Source organism: Homalodisca vitripennis, unplaced genomic scaffold (assembly GCF_021130785.1).
Source record: "Homalodisca vitripennis isolate AUS2020 unplaced genomic scaffold, UT_GWSS_2.1 ScUCBcl_2543;HRSCAF=7423, whole genome shotgun sequence".
NCBI classification, from domain to species: Eukaryota; Metazoa; Arthropoda; class Insecta; order Hemiptera; family Cicadellidae; genus Homalodisca; species Homalodisca vitripennis.
This window is the reverse complement of record NW_025778665.1, coordinates 1-18,458: the sequence shown is the minus strand read 5'-3', so window position 1 is coordinate 18,458 and position 18,458 is coordinate 1. Positions and strand designations below refer to the sequence as shown.

The 18,458-nt window shown below is 40.3% G+C and overlaps 2 protein-coding genes across 2 annotated transcripts in view; both read right to left on the bottom strand.

The window, feature by feature from the left end:
* LOC124372110 overlaps nt 1–18,423 on the bottom strand; it is a 35,543-nt gene extending 17,120 nt beyond the window's left edge. Inside the window, exons 1-2 of the mRNA XM_046830478.1 lie at nt 18,060–18,423; nt 4,008–4,549 (exon numbers count right to left, since the gene is read on the bottom strand). Coding sequence (XP_046686434.1) covers nt 4,008–4,549; nt 18,060–18,068 — 551 coding nt within the window. The 5' untranslated portion in view covers nt 18,069–18,423. The remainder of the gene's footprint in view (nt 1–4,007; nt 4,550–18,059) is intronic.
* LOC124372111 (neuropilin and tolloid-like protein 2) lies at nt 18,060–18,208 on the bottom strand (the record flags this gene model as incomplete). The annotated part of the gene is given in 1 exon segment (XM_046830479.1): nt 18,060–18,208. A coding segment is annotated over 1 exon segment (126 nt), but the record flags the coding sequence as incomplete, so codon positions are not given.
* Nucleotides 18,424–18,458: the final 35 nt, after the last annotated feature.

Genomic DNA, 18,458 nt, shown 5'->3' with positions numbered 1-18,458 from the left:
ATTACGTTCACAGACACAACACCCTCTAAAATAGGCCCACGTGTGTCATTAACCTCTTGTAACATTAACCCCCCCGGAAATTTGTTCATATGACCAGGTAATATCCTGACTAAATTAAACCCCCTGATGTCTTAACCCCCTTTAACATTCTGCCTGATAGTGGTTTAACGGTAGGTCGTAGATCAAATCTGACGGCACAAAAATTAAATTAAATTTCTGACAGGAAAGGTCCAGTCACTTTTTCTCGTATCTCTAACGGTTAACCCGTAAAACGCCATTAAAGTCAAAACTTTGATTAAAACTGAAAAATTAAATAACATAAGTCCAAGATAATTCCGAATTCCGCTTATCCCCGAATTTGGCCAACACCCGAAAGGGAGCCTGGGATGTGTCGTTAACCCCCGGTAACATTAAACCCCCCCCCGCGCAATTTCCTGTTATGACCAAATAACCAACTGAGTAAATTAAACCCCCTGATGTATTAACCCCCGGTAGCATTAAACCACCCCCCCCCCCTAGGGAATTTCCTGGCATGACCTCATGTCCGAATATGAATCGGTTTTTTTTAAAAGGGCGTAAGTCATCATTTTTCCGATTTCCACTTTTAATTTTTTTCGAACTCTATACTACTAGATACATTGATTTTCATTAAAAGGGCGTTTGTATCGTTATCATTTATGGTAGAAAAAAATACTTGAAATTCTGATTCAGTTTAAAAGGGCGTAAGTCAGTATTAGATTTTTTTTTAAACAGGCGTAAGTCAGCTGCAAACCTTTAAAGCTGCTGTGTGTATGCTTGACTTACGCCCTTTCAAAAAAAATTGAAACACGCCAGCTGTTTCATCATTACATCTTCATTCTTAATGAAGACGTGTTGTGTTGTTTGTGTTTTCTAACCTTACTTTGAGATATTTTATCTTTCATTACAAGCAGATGATGAATGATGTTGTGATTGGAAGTCCTCGTAAGAGGAAACGTCGAGATCCATCTAATTACAAACTAAATATTGTTAAAGAGGCTCGAGTAAAGGGGCAATCTTATGTCAGCCATAAGGGGAAAGAAGTGCCAGCCAAGAAACCACAATTTGATTGCAGGTAAGCTAAATAAATGTTTAAGTTGTTTAATTATCACAAATCAAACTTTAAAACAAATTAAAACTCAATATGGCATACCTCACTAATGCTTTCTTACCTATCATGATGAGTTTTACCTAGATTGTTAGGTTATGTTTATGAATAGGACTACAGGTTTTCTTTGTCATGGTTAAGTATTGTAGCCTACAGTTCTTGTATGTTGTTACAGATGTGCCAACAAATGTTTAAAAAACCTCGGTGAGGAAGACTGTCTTGATGTATTCCAAAGATTTTATGACATTCCTTCCAAAAATGAGCAAGACTTGTATATCCAAGGATTAATTGACGCTGTAGATGTGCAACAAAGACGGCCTAGAGAAGACGTCGTGAACAGAGGAAAGAAAAATGCTTCATTTTCTTATCATCTTATGGTAGGAGTTACACGGAAAGAGGTATGTTTCAAAGCTTTTTTATCCGTGTTCTCCATTAGTGAGAAACGAGTTAGGAGGATTAAAAATCTAAAACTTCTAGGCAAAACTCCTGAGGACAAAAGAGGTAAAGGTGTCAGACATGCTTTACCTGTCGAAATCTATCATTTAGTGCATGACCACATACAATCTTTTCCACTCAAAGAAACACATTATTGTGGCAAAAAAAAAATACTACTTGTCTGCAGACCTGAACATTAAAAAAATGTGGCAAATGTATCAAGAAAAACATCCGCAAGTTATACCTAAGGTTAGCCTAAGTTTCTTTTGGCAATATTACCATGATAATTTTAACTATCCATTTGGTCGCCCACAAGTGGATGTATGTAGCACTTGTGAGGAGCTCAATATTAAAATAAAATCTCCAAACTTGAATGATGTGGCGAAAAGAGCAGCAGTTACTGAACTGCTTGTCCATAAAGCCAAAAGTAAAAAATTTTACTCAGCTTTACAACATGAGCAATCAGAAGAGGGTAAAAATGAAAAACACGTGTTATCCCTAGCCTTTGACTACATGAAGACAATTTCAATTCCAAAATTACCGGTTAAGAGCTCTATTACATGAGGCAGATATCAGTTAATGTTTTTGGGATACACAACCTAAAAGACAACAAGACAACAATATTTTTGTACCATGAAGGAGTGGCAAAAAAAAACCCCTAATGAAGTTTGTTCTTTCCTCAATGAGTACTTAAAGTCGGTGTCTGATCAGTATACTGAACTTCGACTGTTTAGTGATAATTGTTCTGGACAGAACAAAAATCAGGCCCTGTCAAGATTGTGTCTGTATCTACCAGACTCGGGGAGATTTAGGAAAGTGACACAATACTTTCCCTTACGTGGTCACAGTTTTCTTCCCTGTGATAGGGATTTTGGGATCATTTCCAAGGCCCTGAAGAAAAATGACCGAATCTTTACTGTTCATGAGATAACACAAATCATTTTGCAGTGTTCCTCACGCTTTGACAAATTTACAGTCCATGAAGTGTCATCTGATGTTGTGTTTGACTTTAAGAAGTGGCAGGGGATATTTTACAAAAAGTCATGTGTTTCGCAAGAAACAAAAGGCAAACAAACAAAAAAAGAAGACAAGGTGTCATTTCAGATTAGCTCTCTGTTCATGTTTGAGTACAACAGTGACAGCAAAGGATGTATCAAAGCTTATCCAAATATTAATGGAACTGTATCGCATACATTCTTAATGTCAAAGACAAAAGAAGCAGTTTGTCCCCCAGCCAATTTGGCATATCCAGAAAACCGAGTACCGATAAAAAAGCCTAAGATAGAGGACATAAAGAAGCTAAGAAGTTACATTCCACAGGAACACTCACTGTTTTATGAAGAAATTTACAACTGGCCAACTATTGACTGTGAACATAATGTGGTTGATAGTGATTTTGAATTAGAACAAACAGAACTTGATTAAACTTTTTGATGGTTTTCTACATTTATTTAAACTTGTTAGTTACTATTTTTTAAATAAAGGACACACATTGTAATTTCATGTACATTTTGTACTTTGCTATGTAAATAAATGCCTATTATTCATGAAATATCTTGTAATCATTCTATCAAAGATTAGATTTTTTTTAAAAGGGCGATATTTTTCAAATTTTAAAGTTAAATATTACGTTTGTTTTTTACCGTTCACTAATGAAACTTTGTAAAAATACCTCTACTCTTATACTTTATAGGATAATAAAATAAAAACCAACTTTTGTTACATAATCTTTTACCTACACAGTTTTTTTTTAGTTTTCCAAAAGTTTTCATTTCTTGACTTACGCCCTTTTAAAAAAAACCGATATTTTACCAATCACCAAATCTCTTAACCCCCCCCCCCTGGGAAGTTACTGGTATGACCAGATAACCCCCTGACGTCTTATCCCCAGGTAACGTTAACCCCCTCCCTGGGAATTTCCTGGCATGACATCATGTCCGAATTTTACCTATCACCAAATCAATCATATCCCCGAATTTAAGGCACTTACTTTGGGGGCCTGGGGAGAGTATATATATATATATATATATATATATATATATATATATATATACATACGTATTTGACAAATTAAGCTATGTATATATGTTCTAAAGAAAAGTCACGCTTTTTGACTTTTTATCACAGTATATCTTATTAATACGTCTCTTCTAAATTATTGAGGTTTCCTTGTAATTGGACTCTGAGTTTTTTCGGTTCTCATGTCTATTTACGAACGTATAGACGGTAGATGTAATCTGGGATTACTATTTCGTTGACTTATCATACTCGCCTTTTATTCTGATGACCTCTAAAGTACCTGAATTAAAAAGTTTAGATAGTGTACTTTTAGTTAACTTATCATGTGAACGTACTTTAATAATTACTAACCGCTCTCAAAATTTAGATTTATTAAAAATACTGCATTATAGAGAACCTATACATAATTGACTCAGTTTAAAATTACCTTGTCTGTGGCAGATTCTCATGACTCCGGCTGTGGCCGAGGCTGGAGAAAGTTGGCATTTTCAGTGGCCTCTGGGGGTGGAAAGCAGGATGGAAGTCCAGGTCCGTCTCCAGAAACACAGTCGGTACCCTGGGTGGTGGTGGGGGCGGGGGCATGAGGCTGTCCACTGAGGTGAAGACAAACTGGGATTCCCGGGTCTGAGACTCACTGTCCTTGACTTCCTTGGTGTATTGTTGTTCCTCCTGCGGTGGCTGGTATGTCTCAACGGCGGCAGCGCGGGAGAAGTTCTCCAGAGACACGTGCTGCTGCAGCTTGGTGACGTCGAGTGGCAGTATGTCCCCTGTGGAAGGCACGTGGCATGGAGCCGCCCGCAGGTTTGGAGTCGAGAGCGTTTGGAGACGTGGGGAGGTAGAGGCACTACTGGGCAGGCTCATCTCGCTAAGACGAGGCATAATGGTGGACACCGGGGTCAGCATAGTGGCTACCGGCATCTTGCGGCATATCACATCCTCCCTCCCGGAGAACGAGTGCTGGATTTGCTCCTTGAAAATACATTCACATTGATATTAGTGAGTAAGTACGTGGAATTTAAAAGCATTTGACTAGCTGTAGTTGAAAAGACTTAGTTTAAAAAAAGATCAATTCAATAATAATTAGCACTTGGCACTGTTAGCGTTATTACGTCGGAAAAATTACATGAGGTCATACTGTTCTCCTGCAACATTACAAGTAATCGTGAACAATTGTTGAGCATTTACAGCTTACAGTCGTGAGTTATTCAGTTATGGTGTTATTCAATAAAATAAGCCAATACAAAGGACCCCAATAGAATGAAACGAAGGGTGAAACGAAGGGTTGAAATTCGACAGATTAAATTTAAAGTACCTTTCTGTAAATACTTATTGCACAGACAATCAGACGAACACACAACAGACGAATAGGCTAAATTTTGAACTTATGGCTCCAAAATGAATAGTATTCTCCCTTATACCAAAGGAGACCTATGTACAAGATTTTAAGTCTCTAATCAAGCGTTGTCGCATAGACAGACGGACAAGGACACGACTTTAATAGGGTTCTTTATATAGGACATTGTACAGTATGACGTGGACAATACTAATAATACTAGGCTACTCTATGTCAAAGTAAGATGTAAATCAATAATATTTGTGTTTTCTCTAATTATGGTTCCTACACCGGGCCGTACTCAGTTTTGGTGGTCCCCGGACAAGATATTCGGCCGGGCCCCGCCATGCCCTGCCACCACGCCTCCGTCACACCGCTTCACCCCTGCACCTGCTGTTATGCTATTGTCAACGTCTTATTTTGTTAATAATAGTATGATTCAGAGGTAAATTACAGTTATCTCGTCCGTCAACACAGTCTCTTCAAATAAACGTGTGGCGGGCCCCGGTAAAATTGTCTGAAATACGGGTCTGAGTACGGGCCTGGTTCTACGTCCACACTCTGTGACGACCCCAGCATATAGTTCTAAGACCAGACCGGTAACATCGTATGCGGTCTTAATCAGCCAATTTAAAATATTAAATCATCAGTAATATATTTTATTTTTATTCAGCATAACATTTAATTGTAGTAACGAGTAATGAATATATGCAGCCAGACTTATTAGGTTAAGCAGTGCAGGTGGAGAAGATATATATTTTAATTCAGCACATGAATTGTAAGTCCAAGTCTGTCAGCAGTAAGCCTGGTAATTTTCCATACCCAGAGCAGCTGCGCAGTTACTGGGTGGTAAACAGGCAGGAATTTGCTGAGGTAGCGTCTGGAACAACGCTGCTCCCTGGAGTTCGTTGTTCTGAGTCGCAGTCGTGCCAGGGTTTTGAACGCGTCAAGCTCGCGTGAAATCGCTCTCTCGCTCTCTCTCCCGTTCTAAATTTGTAATTGTTCAACTGATTCTAAATTATGCAATAAAAATTCAAATTGTTTTCGCAATAAACTAAATTGTTTTATTTGGCCAACCGAAGAGAGAATTTTTATTACAGCAACCTGGGCTAGATTCCATCACCGTGTCCGCATTAGAACCCGAGAACTTTTAAAATTAAATTACGTGTGGTCGTCACGCCACATATTTGGTGTCAGGTGTGGGGTTGTGTCAGTTGGTTCTGTCGGTCGGTTCGTCTTTCTAAAAATAAATTAGTGTTTCTTTGTTTCGTTGAAGAAATCGAAAAGTTGGTGCAAGAAGCCGGGACAAGGATGATGGGTAAGTAATTTTTATTCTGCCCGTAGAATAATGCTAGCCTAGAAACTGTTTATAAAACGTAATATTTGAAATTGTTGAAATCACGAGGTGACTAAGTCAAAGATAATTTAATGTTTTAAATTTAAAACTAATTAAAAACTTGTTTTGATTAATTTTTATAATTTTTATTGAATTTTAAAGTAATACTTGTAATAGAGACGCCATATTGGCTGAGAACAATAGACGCTAATAGTCCGCCATACTTGTTGTAAGCTCCCACAATTCCATTCGACATTACTAACTAGTTATATTCTTTGTTAGGCATTCGGTTGTCGATTACTTGAATCTCGACAATCGTTATTTCGGTAGTTGTGAATAATTGAGTAGTTATTCGGTAGTACTTTGTTTTGATTGGACTAGTCCCTCAGTAGTTCAATTCTTATACCTGATATTGATCAAAAATAAACGTACACTCTAAGGTTTTAATGTACTGATTTAACTGGTAGTTAAAACCTGATTAACCTAAATTAACTGCTTCTAAAACTAACTTAATTATACAAATTAGTTGATAACCTAACCTTTCTGACTTGGTTAGGCTAACTCAAAGGTACCGGTACAGGGCAGGAGGCTAACCACGTTGTGAGAGAAGGAAGATAAGGGGTGGTAGTCATTAAAGGGAAGTGAAATAAATTATAAATTTAAATATTTTTGAAGAATTAACGTTGGACTTGGTTATATTTTGTTGAAACTTTGGGAACTTGTTCATCTGATGATAGTTAAATTGTAATTAAACTTTAAACTTTTGATTAACTTTAAAGTTTTGACTTTTGATTTTTTATTATGTTTTAAATTCTTCCTCTCGTCCGTGGTGGAACCAGCAAACCCTGATTGAGTTAGTTTGCTAAGTTTATTTACAGGCACGAAGAAAGAAGATTAAATTTTGTGGAATAGGTTTCGACGTTCGTGATGAATTGTATGATGAATTGAGTGATAGGTAAAAAGGTATTTTAAATATTTTTTGGGTAATTTGAAGGAAAAGTAAATATTGAAATATTGGAATTATTCTTTGCTCAGACATAGTAGGTTGTCTTGACTTAGAATAAATCGTGGTGTAACTTCGTATTTGATTAGTGTTCAGGACTTAGACAAAAAGTGGATTGATTAGAGCTGAATTGAAAGTTGATTGATTGATTGCAAGTCGATAAATTAAAATTATTTCTTGATTTTAATTACTTTTCACAAACGGGAGAGAGCACATAATTATTTAATTGAAAATTTAATTGAGAAAAAATCTTTTAAAATTATTTTTGGAAAACTAAGTTGGGACTTGTCCACTTTTTGAAAGTAAGTGTGCCTGAACTGATTGACAATGGCTGGTCGCGTTAGTATTGGAGGGCAAGAAATGGACCTCCAGGAAGCCATTGATGCGGTAACTGAAACGGTTGGAGACTCTTGGTCATGCTAGGTTGGATCGAAGTGACCACCTGAACACCATGTTGGAGGAAACTTTGCGAGGTCATACAGAACGACCTACGTTCGACATGGTAGGCTCGATCACTCCCTTTGATGGAGGAAAGCCGGAGGCTGTTCTCCACTTCTTTGAAAGTATCGACAATGTCGGTGAATTAAGTCATTGGGGAAACGACGAAAAATTAAGGGTTGCTAAATTGAGATTGGCTGGAACCGCCTTGAGTTTTATTCGATCGGAGGATCAAGGCCGGTTGAGTACTTATGCGGGATTTAAAGAAGTTTTGACACAACGGTTTAGTGACAAAGCTCCGAAAGATTGTTTACTTTCCAGCAGTTGTCTGTAATACAGCAACGGAGGGGTGAAACGATTGAAGCTTTTGCTGATTCGAGTGCGGACATTAAATGAAAAGACAGTGCGAGTCACTGCAAATCCAGAAGTTAATGCTGCACTAAGGGAAGAAGCCGATCGTAGAGCTTTGGATGCTTTTACCCGAGGTCTTATTGGACACGTTGGTGATCAGACGAGACTAAAATTCCCTACTAACATCCGAGAAGCCGTCACTACAGCGGTGGCAATTGATCACATTTTGAAGCAATCGAAAGATCCGTCTCGCGCTACAGATGAACGGAAGGTTTTTTCAAACTGACCTTGTTTGTTATCGGTGCCATAATCCGGGGCACACGTCTCGTGAGTGTCGGGACAATAGGGGATTTAGTAGACCCAGTAATGTAGTAGACTGACTCGAGGTGCTGGCGATGTAATAAGCCAGGGCACAGACAAAAGGATTGTCGCGTAAAAACTTCCAACCAGCACTCCTAGTGCTAGTCAGTCGGGAAACGGGGCAGGGGCCAGTGGAGTCGCCGCCACCCGTCCCCGAGAGTAAATGAGCCACAACCGCAGGCCAAGGCGACGAAAAGAAATGTAACGACTGGAAAGAACACTTGTGAACCTAGAGTAGGAGCCTTAGTTAAGAGTCGTGAAACCGCCCGAGTAGATAAAGAAATACGAATAGTTCCGGTTGTGAAAGATTTAGCCGAGGAACTAGTTGCCATGGGGCGTGTGGATAATGCCGAGGGAAAGATATTAATTGATACCGGTGCTCAGGTGTCGCTCATCAAACGTGGAGCCGCTGTAGCTCCGATGACAAAGCCTGACTTGATTATCCGGGGAATTTCAGGACGAACTCTGAAGATTTACGGCAGACAAAAAGTGACTTTTGATGTTAAAGCCGGGTGTGCCGGTGAAAGGGAACTTTGTTGTGAGTAACCTACCCCGTGGGTAATTTAGCCGTGTTAGGTTGTGATATTCTGAAAGAGGGAAGTGCATCGATAGACATCACGGAAGGTGTTCTCCGTATGTCTGGAAATGACCATTTGGTTAAATCGGTTGCACAGGGGTGAGAGTGTCCCCGATTCAGGTAGGCAAGTAGTTGCGCCGCGCCCACAAAAAGGCACAGGCCCCTACTACGACACCTGAGGTTTGTCCGAGTGGCTAAACGCCAGGACAGTTGTATAGAGAATTACGTGTATAACGCAAAAGATGTCACAATACCCGCGCGGAGTGAGAAACTGGTTCAGTTGAAGTTAAGCAAATTTGGAATCTACGACTAATGATAATCTGGAGGGTTCGGATGTAGTGGTCGAACCAGTGGGTCTTACCATACAGGGCGTGTATTTGGCACGAGTATTAACTAAAATAGTGAACAATAAATGTTGGGCGAAGGCTGTGAATGTAAGTGGAGAAGAAGTATCCCTTACGGTAAATTCTAAATTTGGAATAGTGGAATCAGTTTAGTAACGATACGATAGATAAGGTCAAACGTAAGATAGTCTTGATAGCGGATAGTCACGGTCGCGGAATTCAGCAGTTATTGGAAGAGAGGTTGCCAGGGAACTTTGAGCTCAGTTCGTGGTTTGTACCTAATGGTAAGCTTAAAGATGCGATGGGTAATCTTAAAAGAGAGATTGCACAGCTGACTCAGGGTGATACGGTACTGGTGATGGCAGGAACTAATGACGTGGATAGAGGTGCTCCTTACTCGCGCACCCTACAACAAGCCTTTCAAGCAATACCTAATAAGTGGGATGCTCGCATTGTAGTTATGGGAATTCCTGATAGGTTCGACAAGAATGTAATAGGAGATCTGAAGAGAGCGAATGATCTACTTAGGTCCTTCGTAAAAAGAACCAATTCGGAGGGACGGGGAAGGATGTCCTTCTGTGAGATGCGAGGAAGGTTTGCTAGGCGCTTGTATACCAAGCATGGGCTACACCTCAATGAAGAGGGACAGCTGAAACTCGCAGAGTTGATGCGGAAGACCATCTTGGATGATGTAGATGTGACAACGAAGCGAGTAGGACTAGCTATCAAAGAATACGAATTGTTTGATAAATGTGTAGATGAAAAACTTAGCCATTTGAGACTACCCGAGCGACAAGAGGTTAAAAGAGTACTAGAGGAATACAGGGACGTGTTTGCGCATAGTGAGGCCCAGCCTCTGCAATGCACATCGGCCGTAAAACACGTTATCCATACGGGAAATGCTGCGCCGATTTATAAGAAAGCTTATCGGGTTCCATTTCATCAGAAACCCATAGTGGATGAGTTGATTAAAGACCAACTGGACAAGGGGATAATAACTCCTAGTCATAGCCCGTGGGCGTCGCCTGTAGTCATCGTCCCGAAGAAATCTGTGGATGGCAGTAAGAAATATCGTTTTCCTCTGCGTAGACTTTAGAGCAGTCAACGCTTTGACTGTACCTGATGTATATCCTCTACCCAACATCGCTGAGACACTTGACTCGCTGGGAGGTTGTACCATGTATACTACACTTGACTTGAGAAGTGGTTATCATCAGATTATGGTAGATGAGGAAAGTCGACCGAAAACTGCCTTTAATGTGCCAGGAGGTCACTATGAGTATCTACGTATGCCCTTTGGACTGTCTACGGCGCCTGCAACATTTCAGCGCCTGATGGATTCAGTTCTTATGGGATTAAAAGGGGAAAAGTGTTTAGTGTATCTGGACGATATTATCTTGTTCTCGAAAGATTTGGCTTCGCATTTGTCGCATTTGAGTGAAGTGTTGAGTAAGCTACGTGATGTTAATTTGAGCGTGCAAACTCAGTAAATGTAAATTTGCAGTAGGCGAGGTTAACTACCTGGGTCATGTAATAACTGGCCATGGTGTAGAACCCGACCCAGGAAAAGGTTAAGGCTGTAGAGGGATTCCCTGTACCTAAGACTGTAAAAGATGTACGGTCCTTTTTAGGTTTGGCCGGATATTACCGCCGGTTCATAGAAGGCTTTGCTGCCATTGGGAAACCTCTTTTTTGACTTGACCAAGCAAGGGAAGGAGTTCGATTGGGATCAAGCGTGCCAAACTGCGTTTGAGACACTTAAGCAGAAGCTAGTCTCATCACCAGTGTTGGTCTTCCCCGATTTCAGTAAGCCGTTCACCTTGGCTACTGATGCCAGTATTGACGCTCTAGGGGCTGTATTGTCCCAAGAAGTAGATGGAGAAGAACATCCAGTCGCGTACGCTTCTCGCACTCTTTTTCCTGCTGAAAGGAATTATTCTACGACCGAAAGAGAACTGCTAGGTTTAGTATGGGCTACAAAGTATTTTAGATGTTATTTGTTAGGCCGTGAATTTAAGGCTGTGACAGATCACGCAGCACTAAAGTGGATGTTATCTTTGAAAGATCCAAGTAGTAGACTAATGAGGTGGGCGCTGAGGCTTGCTGAGTTCACTTACACCGTGGAACACAAGCCGGGAAGGAGACATACCAACGCTGATGCTCTCAGTAGAGCTATGTGCGCAGCTACTCGCAGGGACGAGCTCCCTGTGGTTGACCTTGCCACACTGCGTTGAGCATCAAAAGAATGATCCTCATTGTCAAGAGTTAAGGAAAGCCAAGTGTTTTAAGTTGAGCCCAGAAAAGATCCTGTACAGAGTGAGCGGAGGTGACAAGAAGATTGTGGTCCCCTCATCTCTTACTCGTGAGGTAATCAGGTTGAACCATGACCTGCCAACGACGGGACATGCAGCGGTGGCTAAGACGTTAGACCGTATTAAGGCAAAATTCTGGTGGAAGGGCATGGATAAGGACGTATTAGACTATGTGCGTTCGTGCCACAGTTGTAGTCAACGAACCAACTATGGAAAGGCAAAGGCCCCCCTTGGAACGTTTGTTTAACGAGCCCAAGGTTCCTTTCGAAGTAGTGGCAGCCGACATAGTAGGGCCCTTGCCCATCAGTGAGTCGAGAAACGTGTACATCTTGAGTGTGATGGATCATTTCACACGGTATTGTGAATTTTATACCATTGCCTGACCAAACAGCAGACCAGGTGGCTCGAGCTCTAGTGCAGAGAGTGATTACTAAGTTTGGTGTTCCCAAGGCTTTGATTACAGATCAAGGGGCAAACTTTACCTCTGACCTGATCAAACAGTTGTGCAAATTCTTGCACATCAGGAAAATCCAGACTACAGGGTTTCACCCACAGAGTAATGGTCGGCTAGAGAGAGTACACGCGACTATTGCCAAAATGCTTAGTCACTTTGTGAACCGTCATCAGACTGATTGGGATGAATATCTCCCATATATAACTATGGCTTATAACAGTCAAAGCCATGAGGCTACGGGATTTTCGCCGTACGAAATGTTGTTTGGGCGAAAAATGGAAGCTCCTATGGAGGGTGACTTGACTATCACGGAAGATAACGAGGTATTTGGTGATCATGTAGAGACTCTGCGCGCGCGAAGTTAAAGGGAAACCCATGAAGTTGCTGCGCGACGTAAGGCATTGGCCAGGGCCAAGTATGAAAGGCAGTACAACATGCATGAAAGTGAAGGATTCGTTGTACGAGGAAGGCCAGTACGTTCTGTTGCACGTGGCCGAGTTATCGGACGTCACAGAGTGAAGAAACTGTCAAAACTATGGAAGGGTCCCTACAGGATAGTCAAGGTGTTATCGTCGTTGAATTTTAGTTTTGAAAGTGAGAAATAGGAGAAAATCGTGGTTCACGTAAAATCGAGTAAAACCGTACGTGAGTAGAACCAAGGTGAACCAGGTGCCTGGAAGTGCACGTTGACGGACGATGTTGGCGATATCGAGATTCCAGACTCGAATATCTGTATTGGTGAGGGAACACCATCAGCAGATGAATGGTATCCCTGTAACCAAGTGTTGGCACACCTCGTACGGGAAATAGGGTTGCCACGTGTAAAAAAGGAGGCCAGCACGCCTCGAAGACCTATGTGCCATAGTTGGGAATTATATCGGTGGTGCTTTGACAAGTGGGAAGTGCTTGACATGCTTATGGGACTGGTATTTCGTGTTGTAAAGGTTAAAACTCGATATAAATTTGAAGTTCTGTTTTAGGATTGATTTTTTCTAATCCTGGGAGTAGTAAGCTGCTTCCAGCAAGGGGGTCATATTTGAAGAGGGGCAGGCAAGAGATGTGCTGCTGACGGACAGCCATTGGAGGAGTCACGTTGCAGTACAACTTGACGCAGATTGAAGAGGAATCCCGAAATCTAAGTATCTTGGTAAACTGAGGTAAAGAATCATTTTAATACATTTTTCGAAGATCTACTTAATGAAAATATGAGTTCACACTCTCCATTAATTCAATTGGAAGCCGGATTTCGTTACGAATTTGTGCTATTACAGCAGTCAGTTAGTGAATACCTAAATGAAATTGATGATCTAATAAAACTGTTACCACAAAGACGTGGAAAACGAGGTTTAGTAAGATGCAGGAGGTCATGTGTTAAAGTTTCTGTTTGGTACACTTGAAAATAGCGATTTAGAAATTATTGATGGAAAAATGGATTATTTGTACAACACCAACGAGAAAATAGTGCATCAAGCTAAGGAGCAGGTGACTGTTCTAGCAAATATGCAGGCGGAAATAGTATCACATGCAAAAACAATAAATAACGTAATTTCTATATTGAAAGAATATCATTCTAATATGCATGAACAAATGGTTAAAATTTTCACACAAGCAAATGCTGCTCATTATCAGTTAAAAACTCTTTTTGAATATTTGAAGTTAAGTTCTGCGCTTTCGGATACTAAAGAAAACAGTAAGTAGTGCAAGACAAAAGATAACTAAATTCCATCAAGCAATTGAGAGCTTAGCAGCTGGGAAGGTTGACAGTAACTTGCTAACACCTCATGAGTATCTAAGAATTTTGAAGGAAATTGAAAAGGTTATACCTCCAACGACTAAATTGTATTCACCTGTTAAATTAGAAAATATTCATCAATTTTATTCTGCTGTAGTTGTTCATAGTTATACAACGATTCACACCTTAAGGGTAGTGATGAGGTTTGCCTCTTATCAAACGATAATAAGATGTTCCAATTATATGATATTATTACCTATCCGGTGTATGATGCCTCTCTCAAAGTATGGACCCAGTGGGAAGTTGGTACCACAAAAATTATTGATCAGTAAGGATCGGTTGATGTACTCGATGTACAATCAATTGGAATTCGACCGAGAGTGTCGAGGGGAACAACTGATTGTTTGCCCGTTATCGAATGTCCTGTTAAGCGTAAGCAAGAGACCAAATTGTGCGGTTGAGATGTTTCATTACGAGCAAGTGAGGCTCTGTGGTAGAAAATTAATATCGGGATTAAGGTCCCCGGTACTTGTCAAAACTCCAAGCCGGACCGATGGATATACAGTGCCTCAGAGGAGCACAGATTGACTTTGAACTGTCTAACTAGTGATCGGGACCCTGAATATAACTTCCGCGGTAGTGAAGGGGGTCGGTGAATTTAGAAGAATTGATATGTGTGATGTTGTCTCTGAAGAATTCAAGGTGCCTGCCCGTATTCACGGCAGCTCTGTGTTCTCAGAACAGATAAGTGAAATTGTGTTTCCAAATGTGGAAGAAATTTACACAAGCGAGGAGAAGGAGCTGTTTAGCTCTGAGCAGGAGACGGCTGTGAAAGTCCTGCAGGGACTGAACGAACGGCTGGGCAACATTAGGTGTTAAGGAGTACCGTCCGGAGGACGTAGTCCGCCATCTGAAGTCCCACATTCTGTTTGGTCGAAGGTTTTATGCTGCAAAAGTGGCAGCTGCTGGTAGTTTTTGGGTTAGTGTCAATCCTGATGCTTGTGTACATGTGTTTACAGATTTGTTATGCCTGTGAATGGCATGGTGGTCGAGTCGCCGGAACCGTCGCCGACAGCGTCGCTCCGCCACTCTGACCGAGGTCTTCGCAAAAGTGAGAGGCCTGACGTCACTAGACAGTCCTGAAGGAGACCAAGAGGGTGTGAACCCTGGAGAGATAAACGATGTTGAACAGAACGTGGAGGCAGTCGAAGTTGTTAATCTCGAGCGACTGCGGGACGTGATACAAGCTTTGTAACTGTGAGTAATGGACACTCTGAATAAGTGTGAGTCCTCAACTCACTGTGGTATGGTGAGGAAGTTTTGCTTGGCAAACTCCATACCGATTGCTCCAGACATTCGTGTTAATGCTGTGACAGAATAATCTTTTCAAAGAACTTGAGTAAGGAATGATCGATTTGTGTTAATTGTGGTTGACTAGTCAAGTTGTGTTGAGAGATGTGTGCACACGGGACAGTTGTTAAAGGAGACACTGGAAGATGTATTAAGGAATATACTCGTAGTTATGTTAGATTGGTGATTGTTGATGTAACCATGTTTTTAGATGTAACATTTTCATTTGTTGAATTGTAGTGTTGTGGAATGTGTAACTGATCTTATGTTTTGATCAGGCAGACTTGGAGATATAATTTTTCCAAATTATTCGATAAATTGGCTAATATTTTAAGCGATTGACAAAACGTAAGTAAAATAAAACACGTGAGACAACCACATGGGGCACAGGAAGGACCTGCCGGCCATCCAAACATACCCTTAACCCTGATCCTACCTTTACCCCAAAGTTCTGGACTGTGTAACCCATTTGTTGGCTTGATACCCATGCGTTCAACAATAATTAATTGTTAGACTAACTTGTCGCAACTGCCTAGTTGGCTTGCGCAACCAACTAAGCGGTGTAACGTCTCCAGTCTGGCCGAAGTAGTAAAGAAAAAAAAAATTGTAATTCGTTTGTTAGTTTTTTCTTTTAAGTGGAATTGTGAGTTTTTATATGAAACATTTTTGGCTTATGTTAATTTTAAGCTCTAAGGCATCAGTAGAATGTAATGAAATGTAGGAGGAAGGTCTCGGTGAGCTACCCTGTTTCCAGGGGTAAGCGAGGTGAAAACCTTGGGAGCCCCCAGGTCCACAATGCCCTTAAAAACCAAAGCGTGGGGGGCGGAACTTTTAGTTTTAGTTTTTTTTTTTTGTTGTTGTTTCTGTCATGAAACTGAAGAAGGTCGAGAAGTGTGAGGAATGTGTCCTCCAGTTGTTGGATGTTCAGAAGAACGTCAACGCAAACTTTTTAAAAGATGAAAGGTTTTTGAAACCGCTTTTCCAGAGACCCCCCTCGCATTTACAGGTGTAGACGGCCACCCACTAAACTGGGTCGAGCCACTAGTTTTAAGTCTTTTTGTCAGGGCCCTTATGGAATGTAGTACTGTAATGGTATTGGTCGATGCCTTAGTAGCTTAATAAGAACAATTAAGATGTTAACAATTTTTTGTTACTGTTCTTGAGGATGTTTCTTAACGATTTATTTTGTTAGTTAAGTTTGATGTCATTTCATGACATGCTTACTTGTTGGCTGTATATATTATAATGGTTTTGTGTTATAGTCGATGTACAAGTGAACTAACTCAGGATAACTCCATTATAATCCATAGTAGGGGTGACTGAGGAAACCGGCCCCGAGTGAAAACCCACGAGGCCTAACCAGGAAATGGGGGAGTAGCGTTCAAAATTCACAAAGAAGACTACCACTTTATAAATTATTTTAAATTTAATTAGGCTCTACAAAATGTGGTATGTTATCAACTAATATTTTTAATCATTAAAATTAAACCCATCAAACCATAGTTATCCTGGAGTGCTCAACCAGATTAATAGAATGTAGTTGTGTTGTAGTTCAACTTGAAATGTTTAAGTATTTTAGATTAAGTTAGAAGCACTGGTTAGTTCCCTTGTACTACGTATTGCTTTAAATGTGTTACTGGTTAGGTAGTCGTATTTGGGGTCATTAGAGATAATGGTTATCTGATGTTAATGACTGGTCTTGAATTAGTATCGTAGTATACCATGATATATGTGTTGTAAGCCTGAAATCTTTTGTGTTCAATCATTGAGAAGAGAGCGAGCGATCGGATCGAATTAAAGAATTACGTATCGCGTTTGCATACTTTTTTTTTATTAAAAGAAATTTCTGCCTTTTTAGGGAACTCAATTGTTTATTTAAATTTCATTTAGTTGAGGCTACTGAGTGACAGCTGGCATGGTAATCAATGAACATATACTAAGATTTTCTTGCTAAAGGATAGGACAGAGATCCTCTCCCTGCAGATTAGAGACTTTTCTTCTGGCTGCTGGCTGATGGTTCCTCATACTTGGGGACAAGTATGGTTTTAAGGTGGGGGGAGTGTGACGACCCCAGCATATAGTTCTAAGACCAGACCGGGTAACATCGTATGCGGTCTTAATCAGCCAATTTAAAATATTAAATCATCAGTAATATATTTTAATTTTTATTCAGCATAACATTTAATTGTAGTAACGAGTAATGAATATATGCAGCCAGACTTATTAGGTTAAGCAGTGCAGGTGGAGAGAAGATATATATTTTAATTCAGCACATGAATTGTAAGTCCAAGTCTGTCGAGCAGTAAGCCTGGTAAATTTTCCATACCCAGAGCAGCTGCGCAGTTACTGGGTGGTAAACAGGCAGGAATTTGCTGAGGTAGCGTCTGGAACAACGCTGCTCCCTGGAGTTCGTTGTTCTGAGTCGCAGTCGTGCCAGGGTTTTGAACGCGTCAAGCTCGCGTGAAATCGCTCTCTCGCTCTCTCTCCCGTTCTAAATTGTAATTGTTCAACTGATTTCTAAATTATGCAATAAAATTCAAATTGTTTTCGCAATAAACTAAATTGTTTTATTTTGGCCAACCGAAGAGAGAATTTTTTATTACAGCAACCTGGGCTAGATTCCATCACCGTGTCCGCATTAGAACCCGAGAACTTTTAAAATTAAATTACGTGTGGTCGTCACGCCACAACTCTACGATTGCTCATTCAACACCTTCTTGAAAATTTACGTTCTGTACTAGTTCTCACGTTTTTACCATCTCATGTATCCCGATTCGTATCGATTTCTAACCCACTTCTGACATAACATAATACCCTCGCTACGTATAATACTATTATTGTGAAAGATCAGGTTTAAAAATCTTAAGAACTAGATGATTTGACATCTACCTTAATCATTTGACTGTCCCTGACTAACTTCCTGGCACAGTTTGTAGATGAAGGCAGAGCACATCCCTGTTAGAATCATGAAGAATATGATGAGTAATGATCACCATATGCTCTTCTTGCAAGAGACGACCCAAGGCGTTTACTTCACTCTACAAAAAATAAAATAATACAAATAGATAGTGCCAGATGGTTTATATGAATTAAAAAACCAGAATCTATGTGTTAAAACATGAATCTATCTATATCTAATGACAAATAAAACTCCTCTAACGGTCCTTATTATTCAGCTTAATGTGGATATTATAATGGTAAAAAATACCCGTCACCGAAAATGCTTATAATTCATACTCTAAAAGGCTTTATACTCTCACAATAGTTTAATAAATTTATATATTTTAA